Source organism: Pezoporus flaviventris, unplaced genomic scaffold (assembly GCF_033815535.1).
Source record: "Pezoporus flaviventris isolate CSIRO_AGI_PZ_B2104156 unplaced genomic scaffold, CSIRO_AGI_Pfla_v1 ptg000015l, whole genome shotgun sequence".
Classification (NCBI taxonomy): Eukaryota; Metazoa; Chordata; class Aves; order Psittaciformes; family Psittacidae; genus Pezoporus; species Pezoporus flaviventris.
The window spans coordinates 2464717-2482391 of record NW_026892563.1 but is presented as its reverse complement, the minus strand read 5'-3'; the positions used below and the strand labels follow the sequence as shown (position 1 = coordinate 2482391).

The 17675-nt window shown below is 38.7% G+C and overlaps 1 protein-coding gene across 8 annotated transcripts in view; it reads left to right on the top strand.

Annotated features, from left to right (window-relative positions):
* Positions 1–17675, top strand: part of SH3KBP1 (SH3 domain containing kinase binding protein 1) — a 232221-nt gene that overhangs the window by 77647 nt on the left and 136899 nt on the right. For all 8 annotated transcript variants that reach the window (XM_061453237.1, XM_061453241.1, XM_061453236.1 and 5 more), the window contains one exon: positions 12646–12769. In XM_061453237.1, the coding sequence (XP_061309221.1) occupies positions 12646–12769 (124 nt within the window). The remainder of the gene's footprint in view (positions 1–12645; positions 12770–17675) is intronic.

Below are 17675 nucleotides of genomic sequence, written 5' to 3'. Positions count from 1 at the left end.
TTCTTCACCTGGAGTAAACATGTCAAGAACGGCTCCCAATGAAGGAAAAAAAAGAAAAGGAACCATGTGGTTTCTGCTCTGAGGTATCAAAGTTAATATTGTAACGGTAAATAAACCACCCTACACCTGAACTTGAAGATACTTTCAGTAAAGAAGTCTGGGATAAATTGCATCTGGGATATTCTGTAATTTCTAGAAGCTGTCAGTATCTAGGAGGAGGAGTGTTGTTTCTTGCCTTTTCAATAAGGAACACAATTTGGGGACAGGATGGATAGAGAACCCTCTTGTGAATTGCCTGGAAAAAAAAAACAACAAACCTACTCAGCTTTGTCTGCAAGTTCTTGATTTCAGCCTTTGTCACAAGTGAAAAGATACTCCCTTCTGCTAAATGAGATTCCTCCCTGTTTTTTTCAAGAGATGTTTGTATTTATATTCATTATCCAGTGATTTTTCTGATGGCTTATTTTTTCTGATTTGTGTTCTGCATACACACACATTTATCTTCAAACTTTCCTTTCCCCTCAGCATAACTATATAATTAGTACTTTCCTTTTGCCTCTCACTTATTTACAAAGCTGGAGTTTCAATAGCAGTGAGCCCCATGCATACTGGTACCGCGTGTCATGTTGGGGAAATACCATAAAATGGCTGCCTCTGCTTGGAAGGAGACTTATCCAAAAAAAGGTCATCCTTTCTCATGCAACTCATCCTATCTTTCTTATCTATAAACAGGAGTCCCGCTGAGTGTGCTAGGCAGATACACATCAGTTTTTATCATGTGGGCTTGACTATAGTATGTCCTCTACATTTTCTTTTTTTTTTTTTTTCCTTTAATACAAGCCAGTGAGTCTGTGTGGCTCTGATATCCATGAAAGTTTATGTAAAGTTTCTTGCTGGCTGAATAAACACTAGGTTGGGAAACTGCAAATGTAGTTTCAGTATGTGTAACTTCAAAGGTAACATGCCAATCTCTTTTGCAAACATTGAGTAATTATGGGATTGAGTAATTTGAGGTGGGGATCGTGGTCACCAAATCTTCTCCTATCTAAGATGCTAGGCTTCACCTCTCCTGCAAACTCTCTCAAGCAGTTGTAGCACTCATCACACCTTTTTTAGTCTTGAGCAACAACACTCTTTGCTGTTCTGAATCAGTGTTGAGCATCGTTGTTTGCATTCTTGCTGTCTCTTTTCTCCTGGATAAGACCAAAGTGACGAAGGTTGTTCTGCTTGAATAGATAGACCCACCCATCTCCTTTTGCCTGCTTGTTCCTTTTTCACAGCTGTAAAAGAGCAGACAGAAAATACGAAGGGCCTAGAGGTTCTACTGTGAAAAACTTTGTCCACAGACTTCCACACTACTGAAACAGTGGCCTGAAGTATAGAGGACAGCCACTGCTTTACTCTTATGTCAGCCAGGGAGTTTTTGAGACCCCCTTGTTTAAGGTTGGGGTCAATTTTCCCAGCTCTTAAGACTTTATGAATAGGGCTATCTTTTCTAAATATCAAGTCTTTATGATTAAGTCTAATGCCTCCAAAGAAACATGTGACCTACTTTTCATAAAGGGATATTCATGCATGATTCTGGGACAACTTTTAATGGTATTTTTAAAATTCTTGCTCTGAATCTTTTCAGTTTCTTAATTTTTTTTATTATCCCCCCCCCCCCCCCCCCCCCAAATGACGTCTTCAACCTTGGGAGCAAACTTTTGCATACCAGGCATACTGGAAGGAGAACCACCCCTGCAGATGAGCGTACCAGAGCATGCTAGAACTCAGGCTGTACTAGACAAAAGGGAACTCAGAAGGTGTATGGCCCCATTCCAGACTTCCATGAGTTAACCTGTACATGCTGTAATGTTTACTGGAAGCAAGTTCAGATTAAGAAGAAAAATAATTAAATAACAAATTTTGCTTGACAACTGCAAAGGTTGTAAGACTTGAGGAATGTGGCTGTCAGAAGTGCTGAGGAACTGCCTCTGCCATCAGTTCCCTCTTGAAATTGTTGATGCTTAGCACCAGGAAAAACTGGAATCATAATACATTTTCTTGTGAAGCTGTGGCAGGTGGATGCCAGCAATATTTATGAAGAGATCACTAGCCCTAAACTGTTAGACTGCAGAAGGATGAGTGTTAAATTCTAATCTCTGATTTACAAGTCTGGCAGCACTTCCTATTCACATGGTATGTGATTTGAATAATGATGTGTCTCCTCCTGATCTCATTAAGCCTGATTTAATCCAGGATCTTAGTTCATTAATGCCTGCTAGCTTTCATACAACTGGTTACACAAACAAGCAAAACCCTAAAAATCCTGTAAAACTGTAACCATCTTTCCAGGTAAATATTTTCATGAGCCCTTTTTTGTTCCTGAAAAAGTATTAGCTTGTTTGGGAGGATTTTTTTAAAATACTGATGCATCTTCAGGAATCTTAATATTAATTTTACATGCAGTGAAATTACACAACACTTGCCCTGCCTGCACTGGTTCAGTGGACTTCTCTGCATAACCTTTCTAACTATATGCTGCAGAGGACTGAGTAATTGGGTTGATACAATAGAGTAGCATATATTTGAAGACAGGCCTATCAAAGAACAACAGGAATTTCTGTCATTTGCCCAAACTTTTTTACAGCACAGTTCTTCATTCTGTAATGTAGAATTATGTGATTAAAGACTTCTTATAGGAATTGTTATAATTTTCCCCAATTTGCTAATTGAGAAGAAAAATGTCTGTTTGGACAATCACCAAGGTTTTTGTAGGTGTGGTTGAAATAAAAATTTTGAAATTCTGTGCAGCTCTGTTTTCTGTAGTTTGTATGTTTTATGTAGCACAGTGACTTTCAGCTCCTTGTTCCGTTTCTTTTTTCCTGTATAGCATCTGATTTAGAGAAGATAACTTGTTTAATAAAAGAATTCTTCCATATGATTTTAAACAGAGAATGCAAAGCACTGGATGATTCAGTTAATGTTTTCATTAGAAAATCCTGCTGTTAAGGATCATCTGGTGTGTGATAGGATTTGTCTCTGCCTGAACCTGTGTCATAGAGATAGTTTATCTTGTTATCTAGCACATTACAATTTGTGATAATGTCTCCCATTGCTTTTTTTTCTAAGAATGTGTGTTTTCTCTTTCTGTGTTGCTCATCTACTTCAAATTGTATTGTGAGAAGATGCAAACCTGAAAATTCATGGATTCAAGTAGTTTCTTGTATATCTTATCTACTTTTCTTTACATGGTAATATGCACAAGGCTTTTTATATTGACAGCAGAAAAAATTCTGCTACATGAAATATCCATTTATTGCCTTAAAAATTACCTCTAAAAATGTAGTCTATTACATTGGGCTTTTTTAATATGGCCAGGTGCCTGTGGAGGAAAACTCTGGCATATCCCACTCAATGTTTAAAGAAATGAGGAATGGTACTGCACTTTCAAGTAAAGCAATAATGCTTCTACTAGTTGGATGGAAATAGAGCCTTTGTGAGAAGAAACTTCATTCTATTAAAAAATTAAATAGTTTAAATAGTTTCACTCTGCTGGATCTGGACGGAGGGGAAGCTGGCAGAGAAGCAGCTTTTGTGCCTCCCTGCAGCACCTTGCCACAGTACTTGCAGATGCAGGGAGGAGCATATATGTGTTTCTAAGCACCCACACAGACGTGTACACATGCGTTGAGACTGCTGGGCAACTAAAACCTATACGAATTGTATTGTACTGTTGTCAAGGACAGGTGAAAGGCAGGAGATCCAGCTTATGAAAGCCTGGGTGGCCGTCCACTGCATGAAGGCTATGGAGGTGAGAGAGGAGGAGGGCAGCAGTTAAAGATGCTACTTGCCAGTCATCTTTCCCATGGCCATCCCTGCCTAATGCCCTGAACCCTGCTATTTACATACATTGTTAAATATGTAAGGCAGAACAAATTCTCAGCCCCAGATTAAAACTGGGAAGGAGTGTGTGCTGCAGGGGTTCACTGGCAGGTGATAGCAGACAATTCGATGGCAGAATAGAATAAAGAGGTCACTTCCAGTTCACCTGCAGGTTACAAAATCTGCTGCAGCCATACAGTGTGATTCTCTGTAAGGTTTCAGAAATGCAGAGCCGCAATTTGTAGACTTCGGTTTCCAGAGTCTCTAGGTCACCATCTCGCAAGTACTTTGTGCATGGTGGGGGTGAGGCTCTGTGTGCCTGTTCTGGTGTCAAGGGGACAAATTCTATTTTCCTTACCTCTTGAATAAATTTATAACATGCTTCTGTTTCTGTACTTCTCACCTACATGGGAAAACTGCATATAAAGATCCACAAATTTACTTGCTGTCTTTCAAAGGCTTCCTTGAAAGTGTCTTGTCACAGCACTTACAAAATGCTGATAAGTGCTTATGTACCTGGCCCATGCTTATCACTGCTGCTTCTTCATGCTTCCTGACATCTGCTGTTTCTGTTAATCAGTTGTACTTTTTTTTACACCTAGATTGTAACATCTCAGAGAGAGGTACTGTTATTTTTCTTCTACCACCACGGTGTGGGATCTGTATGTAGGTGCTGTTAGAGTACTTGTTAAGTGATCGGGAGCAGAGAGCATCAGGCCTGGACTACTCTTCCCTTCTCAGTATGCCAGTGTTGGGGTTAGTGTGAATAAGTGGCTGGGAACAGCATCTAGCACCCAGCCTGGCATCTTTTTCCTATTTGCCTTTTTTTATTGCTCTAATTATAATTTTCAGCCTTGGTCCATTAGGTTCATTAAGATGTAATGAGTTGCTTGTCCTCGTGGCAGCGAAGCTAATCACTGCTGTAGCCAAGCACATCTCAAAACCACAATGAGCAGAGAGTGTATTCTTTTTTTCCTCCTTTCTCTGTGACAATTGGTGTTATATACGTGGTACACATTTTGTAAAACGTGCTTCCCATTTTTCTCACTGTTGTATTGCTTGCTGTTTCTCATAGTCTCTCTTTTTTCTTTACCTTTTCTTTTATTATTTTATTTTTGGTAATTTTTTAAAAAACCGAAATGGTATAGTTAAATATGTCTCCTTGACTGAAGAATGAAGTTTGATTGCTAAGGATGCAGAACAAGGAGGTTTTCTTGATCTGAATAGATGCAGGAAACACGCTCATTTTCATATAAAAACAGAGCTGAAAGATTCCATAGACTTAACAAATCTGAGTTATGTTAATTTTGTTGTAATCCATGCACTCGGCCTTCTAAGAGCACACAGCTTTCGCCATATGCAAGAATGCGTATCCTACCAGAAGATCTTTTATTATCAGAAGTATATAGAAAAGGTACAAGATAAAACAAAGCTGTATCAAAAAAAGGAAGAATGTGAAGATTCTTTAAAAGAGGAGCTTCAGTTTACTGTAGCATACTGGGTGTTGGTGTGTAGGAGAGGAACAAAGGTATTCAGGTGTGGCAGTGTGGCTTCATAGCATGGGCATCTCAGGCTGGCGTACACAAGGAATGCTTAGACGTGGATATCACAGAGTAGTTGCCAGCAGTTTAAACAGGAGCTGGTTCACTGTGACTCTAGTGGCACAGTATTTTTGCAGTTAATGTAGAATACACTGGATGTAGGTGTTAATTTTCTTTCGGAGCAACTGTTGTTTTGTCATTTCATAGTAATTTTGTTTGTTGCAAATTGTTTGCAATAAATCTAAACTACTGCATTTTCATATGGATATTTTCATGTGACCCACTATATTGCCCCAAATATTTGAGGTGTTGCCTCCATGTTAAATTAAGTTTATAATAAAATCAGTAATAAAAATAGTATTTAAATGCTGCAAGAACAATGAACAGGACAGATAGGCTGTAGAAGCCTTTTTTTATGGCTGTGTAATGAGTTTATGATTGTACAGGCTAAGTTGAGATGCATATGATAAATAGCTGAGCAGCATCCCGGCAGGAAGCTTTACAGTGTTTTGTAAGGCCTTCCATATGAGATGCAAAGGCAGCACTGTGGCTTACCTGAGCAGCCATGCAAGCAGCACTTCTCACTATCTGGATGGCATTCAAGAGTTTATTTGCAGTGGGAGAGAGCAAAACAGAAGATTGCATCTGGTTTTTGTAACACAACAAGAAAGAAAAGGCACATTGGAGCCTTCATCCTTAACATGGTTTCTTCTGCATACTCCTGCTGTTACTGCTGGAATAGATATGCTGTTCAGCATGTAAAACTTGGTGAAAAAATAGTGCTTTTCTCTATCAAGCTTTAAATCAGATAGAAGTCACGTGAGCTACAGGAACACATATTTTGAAGGCTAGAGACAGAAACCAAAGAACTCTTTGGGAGAGGCTTAGGAGGCTCTGGTTTAAAAACAACCCTAGAACTAGATAGTACTAGCACAAACCAGGAGGTAACCCTATTTTTTTTTTCTTTTTCAGCGGTTAGGTCACATGCCTGACAGGCAGCTGGGAACACGTTTCCTATAAACTTGGGATAATCAAGGCAGTAAAAGAGGAGAGAGGATGTATAATCTTGCAGTTGTAAAATAAGAGCTTAACTTTGTCATGAGCTCCGATGATGTGTGCAGTAGCAGTATGGGATCCATCTAGCTGTTAGAACTGAGGGATCACTTTTCACTTCTGGGGAAGCACACTCTCCAGGCTGTCCTTCCCGCTCTACTTGGTGACAGCCAGTGATTGTCTCTTGTGACCAGCTCATGGAGAGCTCTCACTCTTGATCATGGTGCTTGAAGGTCTCACATTCTGCCTCCATGTCTTGGAGCTGGTATTGCCCTAGAAAGGAGAAGCCAAGGACTAGTGAATCTCAAACGTTGCAGAAGTCAGGAAAATAAAAGCTAGGTGGTTTCCCTATTGTCTCTGAAACATTTCCCTTTTTATGGAATTTAAGGCTAGTGCTATGAAGGCGTACTGGATTTTAGTGTTGCCACCATCTTTCTGGTCGAAAATAATTTTCACACTGATGGTAGTTCAGTTGCTGGAAGGTTTGTTCCAACCTCACTGCCAGGTACATTGTTTATTTTACAGCAGAACTACAAGAGTCTTAACAGTATGAGAGTTGCATTTATATCTAAGCATACTTATAATTATTCAATAACTCTTAACTAGTTTGAGTGAAAATGTCACAGGAAATGACTCAGGAGGACTAAATATTGCATTGAGGCACCCTGCAGCAGAGTTACATTTTGAGGTTTTAATATAAATGGGTAATTGAATTCATATATTGTTTGGAGTTGCAGACATTTGCAGGAAAGCATGGTGGTAGCTGTCTCTTGAAAGGTAAAGTATATTTTTGAGAAAAGAGATTAAAGGAAAAGTATTCTGCGTTTCAGAGTGGTCAAAGCGCTCCTTATGTAGTTCACTGTCATCTTTGGATAGTTTGCATGTGTTGCAGTGTTGGCTCACCCAGGCTCCCTCCCACCCCCGGCTCCATATGATTCTGCATTCTTTTTCCTGCTTCCGTATTAAGCTTCAAGCAATGTACAGGGTATAGAATTTTTAATAGTGAAAACCTCATTATTTCTTAGCTTTTAACTGTTTTTCCCTTTGCACATGGAGGCCATAGATAAATCACCTTGTACTCTGACAGAGATTTTTTCTCATGATTTTTCATGGCTCCCAACAACTATGAAGAGTGAAGTGTTGGCTGGAACATTTCATACGTGCAGCAACACAGAATAGTATTTAATTGCATTTATAGTCATAGAAGGGGTTGCAGCAATTTCCTCAGATGTTTTCAGCTGAGTTTCCTGGAAAGGTCAGAACTGCTAGAGTAAAAAAATCTTGATGCTTTGCCGTAGTGAAAATGGCAGAAGTTCTTTTACTTTCCTTTAGACTTGGTAACAGATACTAACTGTAACTTTTTTGGCTGGCCTAATTCAAACATTTGCTATAAATCAAAGGAAGCTTCTTGATAGATGAGCAGAAGCTTCAGCATGTAGTCTGATAGAATAGACTTTTTCTTTGAAAGGTAATAAATGATGAAATTCTGCAAACAAAGCTAGGTCTTGCAAGCAACAGTAGGAAAATGGCAGATGGGCTGAAGACTTTTCTCTTTGGTAACCATTAACCACTCTTCTTAATCTCTTTCCAGCTTGACAAGGCACGTGTCATGTCAACAAGTAACAGGTTTTGACTAAAAAAATGAAAGATGATGAATTTCTAGATTTTATAGGTTGAAATAGCCATTTAATAGGGCATAGGTACACTTGAATATGTCATATTTTGCTATGCAATGGAGTTTCATTGCACTATATAACTTGTTAGTTAATATTTTGTCACATTGTAAAGCTCACAAGCATACAGAAAATACCTTATAATTTTGTGGCTCATATTGGTGTAGGATTGGATTAGAGAAGATCCAAATAAAACCAACTGAAGTATTGTTTAGGATTTTGTGTTTCTTTGGAGAAACGTTATTTCAAAATTTGCTAAAAGAAAGTGATCTTTTCATGGTGATTTGGCAGTTGACATCTATGCAGTATGGTTAAAGCCTCATTAAAAAAACAGTATTTTTTTTAGATTATAAAAGAGTATACAAAGCGTAAGGGCCTTCTGAGTACTCTAAAATGTGTTTGCACCCTATAATGTCTTTCAAATCATAATATTTCATCAAATCAGGCTTAAAGCCTGATGTAAAAATCGGGATTTTTAAAGTTCACAGTGGCTTTTCAGAATTTCTCAGATGGAGGATGCCTCTTCCCAATAAATACTGCTTATACTACTGGAATCACTCTGAAACACACATACCCATGAGGTGGAAGCTGTCTTAATGTTTGTGGTGTCAAAAGGGCCTGGTTTAGATTTAGTGGTTGAAACGTGAGGTTATTTATTTAAGGGCTGGGATCCTGAGGTTCTGGAAAGGGCTCTCAAGGTCATCGGGTCTGGACCAATTTAGCATTACCACAGAGATTCCTAGTGAAAGTGCTCACACTGTCATTGTGTGGAGACTCAGCGTGCTGTAGATGTCCTGCAGTACCTGTCCAGTCCCCCTTGTCCTACTCAGGGATAGATTGGTCTACAGTGAGTGGCGGTTGTAGCTAATCAGGGTGTGAATGTGTTTGCTGTAGTCAAAATATGACCAGAAACCAGTGCAAGAATCCTACGAGAATCCTAATCAGGAGACATACTGAAGTCCTTGCTAGGCAGGCAGCTAATTGCAGGTTGATCCCCCCCCCCCGTAATAAAGTCTCTTACCTTTACTGTTTTTCCTCTCTTTGCATACACAAGCTCCTTCTTCAAGAAACAGCACTCCCTGAGCCCACAACTGGATTGTTAGTTTCTGTTCATACTCCTTTAACACTTAAATTCAGCTGTTCTTGAACTACTCATGGCAGATTGGGGATTTCCTGTCCTGAGTGAAAGTTTGCCTTCTTTCTTGTTTAGAAATTTTAAATTTCTTGTTTAGAAGTAATACCTGCATACTTCAACTTGAAACCAGAACCATAATGAATTTTATCGTATGCTGGCGAAAGTTCCCCAAAGCAATCTTTAGTGTACGTGGGTTTGGAAGGTTGGTTGCCAACTCTTTCCTCACGTGGTAGGCTTCTGCTCCATGCAAATCTAGAATGAGTGGGTTATGTTCAGAGATTTCTATAATTATAATTGGTGGAGCACCGGGCTTTTAAGGCAATTATAATTGTATTATTTACCAAATATGCAAGGTTGTGAAATTCAGTGTATTTTTTGTGGTGAAATAAAGTGAGCTGATTTGGTATTCCTTTGTGGCCAAAGTCATTTGTGCTTGTTTTCAGGAGCCAAACAAGGCTTCCTCAAAAAGCTGTCAAGAGCAGCAAAGACTCCAGTTATCATTCCTTTGGAGACTTGAGGGTACAGTGCTGCTTTCAGTTATAGCAGACAATTTTTTCTGCCACTTTTGAAGTTGGAAATAGGGCTTTAAAAATAAAAATTATTGTACTGCTGTTTCAGAATTGATGTGTTGAGGATTTCATTGCATTCTGACATAAAGAATGGAAAATAACACGGTAATGACACACAGGAAGCAAGTTCTGACAAGGTGGGGTCTTCTTTGGCTGTGGTCTTATGGTCCTGTTCACAAGAGTGCTATTTGACTCACAAATTCTTTTTCAATTTTAGATTTTTTTAATATACCATGAGTTTGTCACCTTGCCACAAAATAAATTTAAAGCTTCAATACAACAAGCTTTGAGAGGACTCATTGTGTATTTTAATTTTTAAGACTGAAAAAAAACTCATGGAATAATGTACTCATTAGTATGTATTAGTCCACTTTTTAGAAAGTAATATAGCATTTTCTTCTAAATGTGTGCAGTGTTCTTAAATTATCACATGGTTCACTTTTATACAAGAACTGTTTGCAGTATTTCTTCTAACAGCAGCATCTATTACATACATACATTCACCTTTTATACACTTATTCGTTCACATTTGTTATTTCAGTTATGATGGGTACTGTGATGAGTTGGATTTTAGATACTCTTTTACCTGTGTGATGGCACTAGATAGAAAATTAATTGTAACCTTGGTGGCCAGCAGTTCATAAAACTTTTATCTCCGCTAATGGAATGCTGATACACAGTAAATGACTTGTGCAGATACAAAATACACTATTAATGTAGTGTGGCTAATAGTGCAGCTTTGACATATCAATTGGACTAGGGAAATTTATGGCATTCAGGTTTAAAGTGCATCTTTTAAGAGAGTGACTTGGAAATTCCAGTTTTGTTTGGTGCTGTTCTCAGGTAACCTCAGAAACTTCAAATAGAAATTCGCTTTCTGTGGTTTAGTGCTCATGTCTGATGTGCTGGAAACATAACTAAGATGTACAGTACTACCTGTGTATGGTACGGTGCTGTGGGATGGCGGAGGTTGCTACTGCACTGGGATGTAGAAGAGGGCAGTGAATGTGTTAAAAGCGCGGAGGAGAGGTAGAGGTTTTTACAAGGGCAAGAGTCTGTCCAAAGCTATCGCCTGTCCCTGATGCCTGCTCAATTTAGACAATCTCATCAAATCTGCAGATGACGCCAAATCAGGGAAGCAGTTGACATACTTGAAGGCAGGGCAGCTGTTCAGAGGGATCCAGGCATGAACCTTATGAAAACCAGCAAGGGCAAATACCAGTTCTGTCCCTTGGAATGAGGAATTGCTGGCAGACACACCGACTGGGGCTTAATGGGTTTGGGAGCAGCTCTGCTGAAGAGAACTTGTGGGTCCTGGTGGGCAGCAAGGTAAACATAAGCTAGTTTTGTACTCTGGCATCAAACACGATCAACAGCAATCCTGGGCTGCATTAAATAGCCTGCAGATTAAGGGAAGTGATAACACTACCTAGCACCAATTAGGCCGCATCCAGAGTACAGCATCCCATTTTGTGGACAGGATATGGATTGTGTGTAAAAGAAATACATTGATAAATTGGAGCAGGTTCTGTGGCTGAGGGACCTGAAACACATGCTCTATGAGGAGATACTCAGGGAGGTGGGTTTGTTCAGCCTGGAGAAGAAATTATGTGGGGAGGAGAGCCTTCCAATACATACAAGGAGGTTATCAAGAAGACAGAGCCAGGCCCTTCACAGTGGTGCTTGGTGGGGAAGACAGGAGAGAGTAGATAGGACTTGAAAAGAACGTTTCAGGCTGGTTATAAGGAAATTTTTTGTCTCTAGGACAGTCAAGCAATGGAGCAGATTGTTCATAAGCTTATATGGTCTCTGCCTTCGAGGTTTTCAGGATCCAACTGTACAAACAGCTTTGAGCAACCTTCTCTGACCCCAGAGGTGGCCCTGCTTTGAGCTGGAGATTGGAGAACTGCTGAGCTCCCTCCCAGCTCAAGTGGCTCTGCAGCCTGACCTATGACAAAGCTTGGAGCCAAAACTGAACTTATTTTTCCCTTCTATTTTGATATATGGTTATATGCAAATGCTTTAGCCTCTTCAGTATGTCAGTTACCTGTCTGTAAAATGGAGGTAATGCCTACTTGTTTACATCAGTGGTGTTTCAAGATGCCAAAGAAATTGATCACCTTAAAAGGCAGTCAGCTGCAAAATGTGTTAGTGTTAGCAATGGTTCTGACAGCAGGCTCTCTATATGCTTCTGCCAATTATGGTAACATTTGTCATATTTTCCTGGTTAATATTTTTCTTCCTGCTGTGGTGGTTGTTTCTGTGGGCTTCTAGAAGGAGGGGAAGCAAACTTAGCTGCCTTTACATCAAGAATACTGTACTCAGTTCTGCCCTGTGTGTCGAATGTGCAGTTTAATGATGGTTAAACTGAGAAGCCTCTCTCCCCCCGAGCTTTAGTGATCTTTAGTAAAAGATTTGCAGAGCTGTCCTATAATTTTCAAGCATAAATAAGAAATTAACCTCTTTTTGAAAGAAAAAAAATAGTATCCATTGGAAGAGTTACTTAAAATTTCTTTCATTTTAGAATCATAGAATAGTTAGGGTTGGAAAGGACCTTAAGATCATCTAGTTCCAAGCCCCCTGCCATGGGCAGGGACACCTCACACTAAACCATGCCACCCAAGGCTGTCCAGCCTGGCCATTTTGTGGCATTTTAACTTATAAAGAGCCTTGGAGGTAGCATTAGAAGAGGCAGCAGTTTTAAGAAATCTTGGGAGCTTGAGATTTAGAATATTCTGTAATACCTTTTTTTAAACTGTTTCTTCTTTTTCTTCTCCCTCTCCACCTGCTTTTTTTTTTTTCTGCAGGAAATAAAGAAGGACATGAAGAAAGAAAATACTGCCAACAAACCACCAGAGAAGCCTATAAGTGAAATTTCCAATGGAAGCTCTTTACCACTGTCTGAGACAATTATTAGAACCAACAGAAAAGGTACAGTATATGGAAGCTTTAGTGCAGATCTGCAGACCTTTAAAAGAACAATATGTAAACCTTTCTTGTTTTCTAGAAATAAAGCTATATTCTATTTAACTGTAAAGGCATAGCAGGAATAGTAATAAAAATAAGTTCATTGTCCTTTTAAACTGGCATATGGCTGCATGTATTATGTCTACTATTTCCACATGAATTTGCACAGACACTCCTTTCTTCTTGAAGAAATCATTCCTAGATACATTTAATTAAGGAGGGCTGTATGAGGGGATTACTAAAGCTTTTTAAAGTAAGGAACTGGCAGCTTGCATCTGAGGAGGTTTCTGTACAGTGATGTCAGTCCACCTTCTTGTATTCATGTTCTATCTGGGACAGAGACTGGTTACTGACAGAGAAGTTTAAAAAAAAAAATAAATAAAATAAAAAATCCTGAAATCATAAAGCTTAATGCGTTAGTTTCCTGGGGAGTGTCTGTCACTGTCTTCTGTTTCAGACTGGAATGTGTGCTCTTCATATCTGGCTTGATTTCCAATGCAGATTCCTGTGTAGGGTTTTGAGTTACTGAAATGAGAGCCTCCAGATCTTCTGCCTCTTTCCCTAGCTCTCAGTCCTGCTCTCAGAAACATTAGAACAAAACAAAAAAAATGGCATTTTCTTTAGGTTATGTTTGTCCTCCCGCAAATCAATGGGAGTATAATAGGCTATGTGCTAGAGAGGGACTGTGTTTTTTCATGAAGAATTCATTGGACAGTTTCTCACTTGCTGCCTTTTACAGAATAATCTGTTGTCATTAATCATTGCTGTAATGTGATTTCAACTTTGGCATGTCTTCTATACTGTTAGGACTATGCATATGGAAATTTCATCTTCTGTGTTACCAGTGAATATTGCATTTGAGCTGCAGCTTGATCAGAGGTCTTAAACCTAAGATTTGGAACTGGAAGTAGAGAAGATTTAATAATTTCTGCAAAACGTATGCCTTCCTTTAAAAGGCAAGGGGGAGTAATCTCCGCCTCTTTTGCAAGGATTGATGTCCTTTGAAAGAAAAATTGGAAATAAATCTCAGAAAGCTTTGTCTTTTGACTTTGCAATGTCATCTTGAATCTGGAGATACGTCCAACATTTCTGCTTTGGGTCATAGGTTTTTCAAGCAACAGCAGAATTAAATTACCAAGAATTACTCTTATTTCATGGCTGCTATACAGAACCATATGAGTAGTTGGGAAATTATCTAGGGACCAAGTCTGTTCCATATTGCTTCAGCTGCTATTTGGAGAAGGCTAATAGCTGCAGCAGATGCAGAGATTTGGTTCAGTCACAAGGGGATAACACTTCTAATATACTTGGAGCACAGGCTTTCTCCTCTTTCCTCTGGCTCAGAAACTTTAAAGGTTTCAGGGGATAAAGAAGTTTTTTTTCTGTCTGTAGCTGGAGTATACAAAACTTCATATTTATTGAAGGGAGAGAAGCAAAGACTGATGGGAAGATCTGTAGCTTGAGGAACTGGGTTAGGTTTTGAAATAGCAAAATTTCTTATTAGTATGTTACTGCATTGTATGTCTTTGGTGGGGATTGAATATCTCATAGCTACCTCTATAAAGTGTCAGGGTTAGTAAATTTTTCATTTTGGCTGCTTCTCCGCAGCTGTTTCCATTGCTGCACAGCAAGCAGTTGCATCATGCCATACTTTAGCAGTGTAGCTGAGGATACGTAGAGCATAACAAGGCCAAGAGAGCTTTCCCTGTTTTCTTTTCTGGGGTCAGTTTGAGCATGGTGCCACAGTAGCCTTGCTTAAGTGAGAACAGCTAAGTGAGTAGTAACTGTTGTGTGCAGTAATAGTCTTCTAAGCTGTATGTTTCAACTCTCCTTCTGAAAAGTATTGCAATATTTTACTGAAGAGGGAGTACTAACTGCCACAGAGAGTATTTTCTTCAAGTGTTCTTGTGCCGCAATTTTTATTAAACCCTCCCTCAATCTCTTTACTGATCATAGAATGTGACCTGACCTGAAAGATGGTACTTTTTTTTTTTCCCCCCTCATTGTTAGGAAGTGAGAAGGAATGGGATGTATCTAAAGGTCTTTAGATTTTTATTTTTTTTTCTACCACTGTTCAGTATTAAAAATAGTAGCCAGTAGTATTTATTTGCTTGGGTAATGTAGTGTTGCTGCTTGGAACTTCAGAGCAGATTCAGTGACGTGGGATTGAAGCATTCTGTGCTGGTGCATTGTTTCTATCACTGAGATGATGACAAGTGTTTTTCTACTGCTGTGGTGTTATGTTGCATAGTTTTACTATTTAACTTGGTTGGCCTAATTTAAGTGACAGCATTTTAGCAGGCATTCACATTTTGAGCAGAAGAATCTTGGCCTCTTGGGCTTCTGGCTTGTAGGGAGTTTTTCCTTCAGGAATATTGACAAGTGTCCAGAAGTGGTATTCAAGGAAAATAGCTGCATTATTCGTAAGAAACATCTAAGTAGCTAAGAGGAAAAGAATGGATTTCTGAACAAAAAAGGTATTTAGGATCCAGCTTCATATTGTTTGTTCATGCTGATTATTTCTAAGTGCCATATTATAATAAAATCAGTGTAAATTGAAATGTCTTCTGTGAAAGCTTATTTCATCAAATAGGTAATGAATATTACTACTTTGGATTACAGGTGTAATGTAGGAACAATTTAAAGTTGGTGTAATGGCACAGGTAGTAGCCTACCTGGGTTAGTACTGCCATTACACAGTGAGGGTGGCAACTGATTGTGGTATTAATTGCTGTAGGTCCCCATCTGTGAATCATTCAGGTTTTTGTTAGAAAGACCAGGAGAAAATGGAAGGATTTGACTTCTGTCAGCTTTTCACTGGGGGCAGTAAAAATGGAACATTTCCAATCCTTGAATGTTTCTTACCGACCACAAATACTAGTGACCTAATGGAAATACATGGTAGAAGTGACTGCTGTGGTGGGCATAATTTAGGAAACTTTTACACTTGGCCTTGATGTATTTGTGAGAGTTAATATTTGTAGGTATTTCCTCTCTTTACAGGGTAGAAAGTATGATCTAGAAGTTAGGCTACACCTAAGAAATAATGGGTTTATTTTCTAGGTCTGCCACAAAGTTGCTGTGTAACTCCTGATAAATCACTTAAACTGTTGGCCAAATTACCACACTTTAATTTCCAAGATCAGGTATCTTAATATGTATTGATTTTTTAGAAAGGCAGAGGGATTTTTTAATTTTTTTTCTGGTTTATTGCTGTGGCATATCTAAATATCCAAATAACCCCCAGGTATTCCAGGTGTGTCTGCATCAGGCTGCTTATTGGCAAAACCTGGGTTTATACATGCCTCATAAAGATGCTGAGATCCATTATCGCATGGTAGCCATGGCAATTCATATCAAGGAAACTCAGCGTTTTATTATAGCATTCTAGTGAGTACATGCTTCCCTCCAAGAGGTTCAAAAAAGGACCATCTTCTTGAGTGTAGAGTTGGTTTTAAGGACATGTGAAGTCCTTATGTGTTCCCTGACAGTTCCCAGGGCTGTGCACCAATAGTCTAGGCTCTAATGGATGCTTGAGGTGCTGCGTTATCAGCCCCTGTCTAGGGAAAAAGGCTGTGGCACTGAACGACCTGTCTGAAGCTGTGTGAATGTCAGCTATGGTTGGCTTGTATAGCTATTGCCAGAATCAGGGAGGGATCATTCTTTTGCTTTTCCCTACAGTTGATATGCCAAGACAAATCTTTCAATGCGAGGTGTAGGTCTTTTAGTGTATCTTTTCACTGCTCCAGAATTTTTAGGTGTCATGTAGAACTATTGTTCTAAAACTTCTGACAGCTGACTTAAAAAAAAAAATGTAAAATTTCTTTTTTCTATTTACAATTGGCATTGTTGCACCCTAGTAGTAAAAGTTTGGGGAAGCTTTTTCTTCCCTGAGAACATTTTCAGGCTGTTTGGAAAAAAACAAAATTGTCGCTATTATTACTATTATCTAAGAAACGTTAGAAAATTAGTCGGGTCTTGGAACAGGAAGACACTGTAAGATATATATTTTTTTATTTTCATAAATGTTTTTCCAACATGGTGAAATTCCATTTTTTCCAAGTTAACTTCAAAATCTAAAACCAGATTGGAACTTGTGCAACTGTTCCATATCTGTCATAAATTCAATACAATCTTTGTACAGGTACAAAGAAATTGCATGCAAAGAGCTTAGCTGTTAAATGGCTATGGCTTATTTTAGGATATTTTTTCTCTGAATTTTGAGTATCCTTTTTTAAAATATCCTATTCATTGTGCTGTTTTATGTGTCGGGGAATAGGAGCCCACTTGCAAAGGCCAAATTGCAAAACTGGAGTTGACAGGCTGTATTTTCTAAGTAAGCTAACAACAATTGTTATACAAGTAAACATATTTGAGGAAAAGATATATTGCCTTGCCAGATGTATTTATTTTATATAAACTGTAAATGCAGTCTGCATTGGGGTTGTTCAGGCCAGCAAATCTGACAGCTCATTGTGTGTTACATGTTCTTAATCAGAGCCAAACACTGGAAGAAATTTTTTTTTCTAGTTGAGAATTCTTTATTTTACCTTTCACACTACATTTAAATAATGAAAAGAACTTGCATCCTACCCTAAAAGGGAAAGGTTTGTGAAAGTAGATTTAATGATATAATAGGTTTATGTTATGAATAATTAACAAGTCTAGTATATACAAACCTGAGATTTAAGTTTATTTTTGTAAATTAGAGAAATAGTAAAAGCATTTTACAGGAAATGTGGTGCATTGTTGAGTAGCTTTATGATGATCTGGATACGAAAAGACGCCCTATTTATTATTGGGATGAGCAATGGCGACTCAGTGTATGAGTTGTGTCAACTCTGAGCTTTATATTAAGTGATGTATGTAA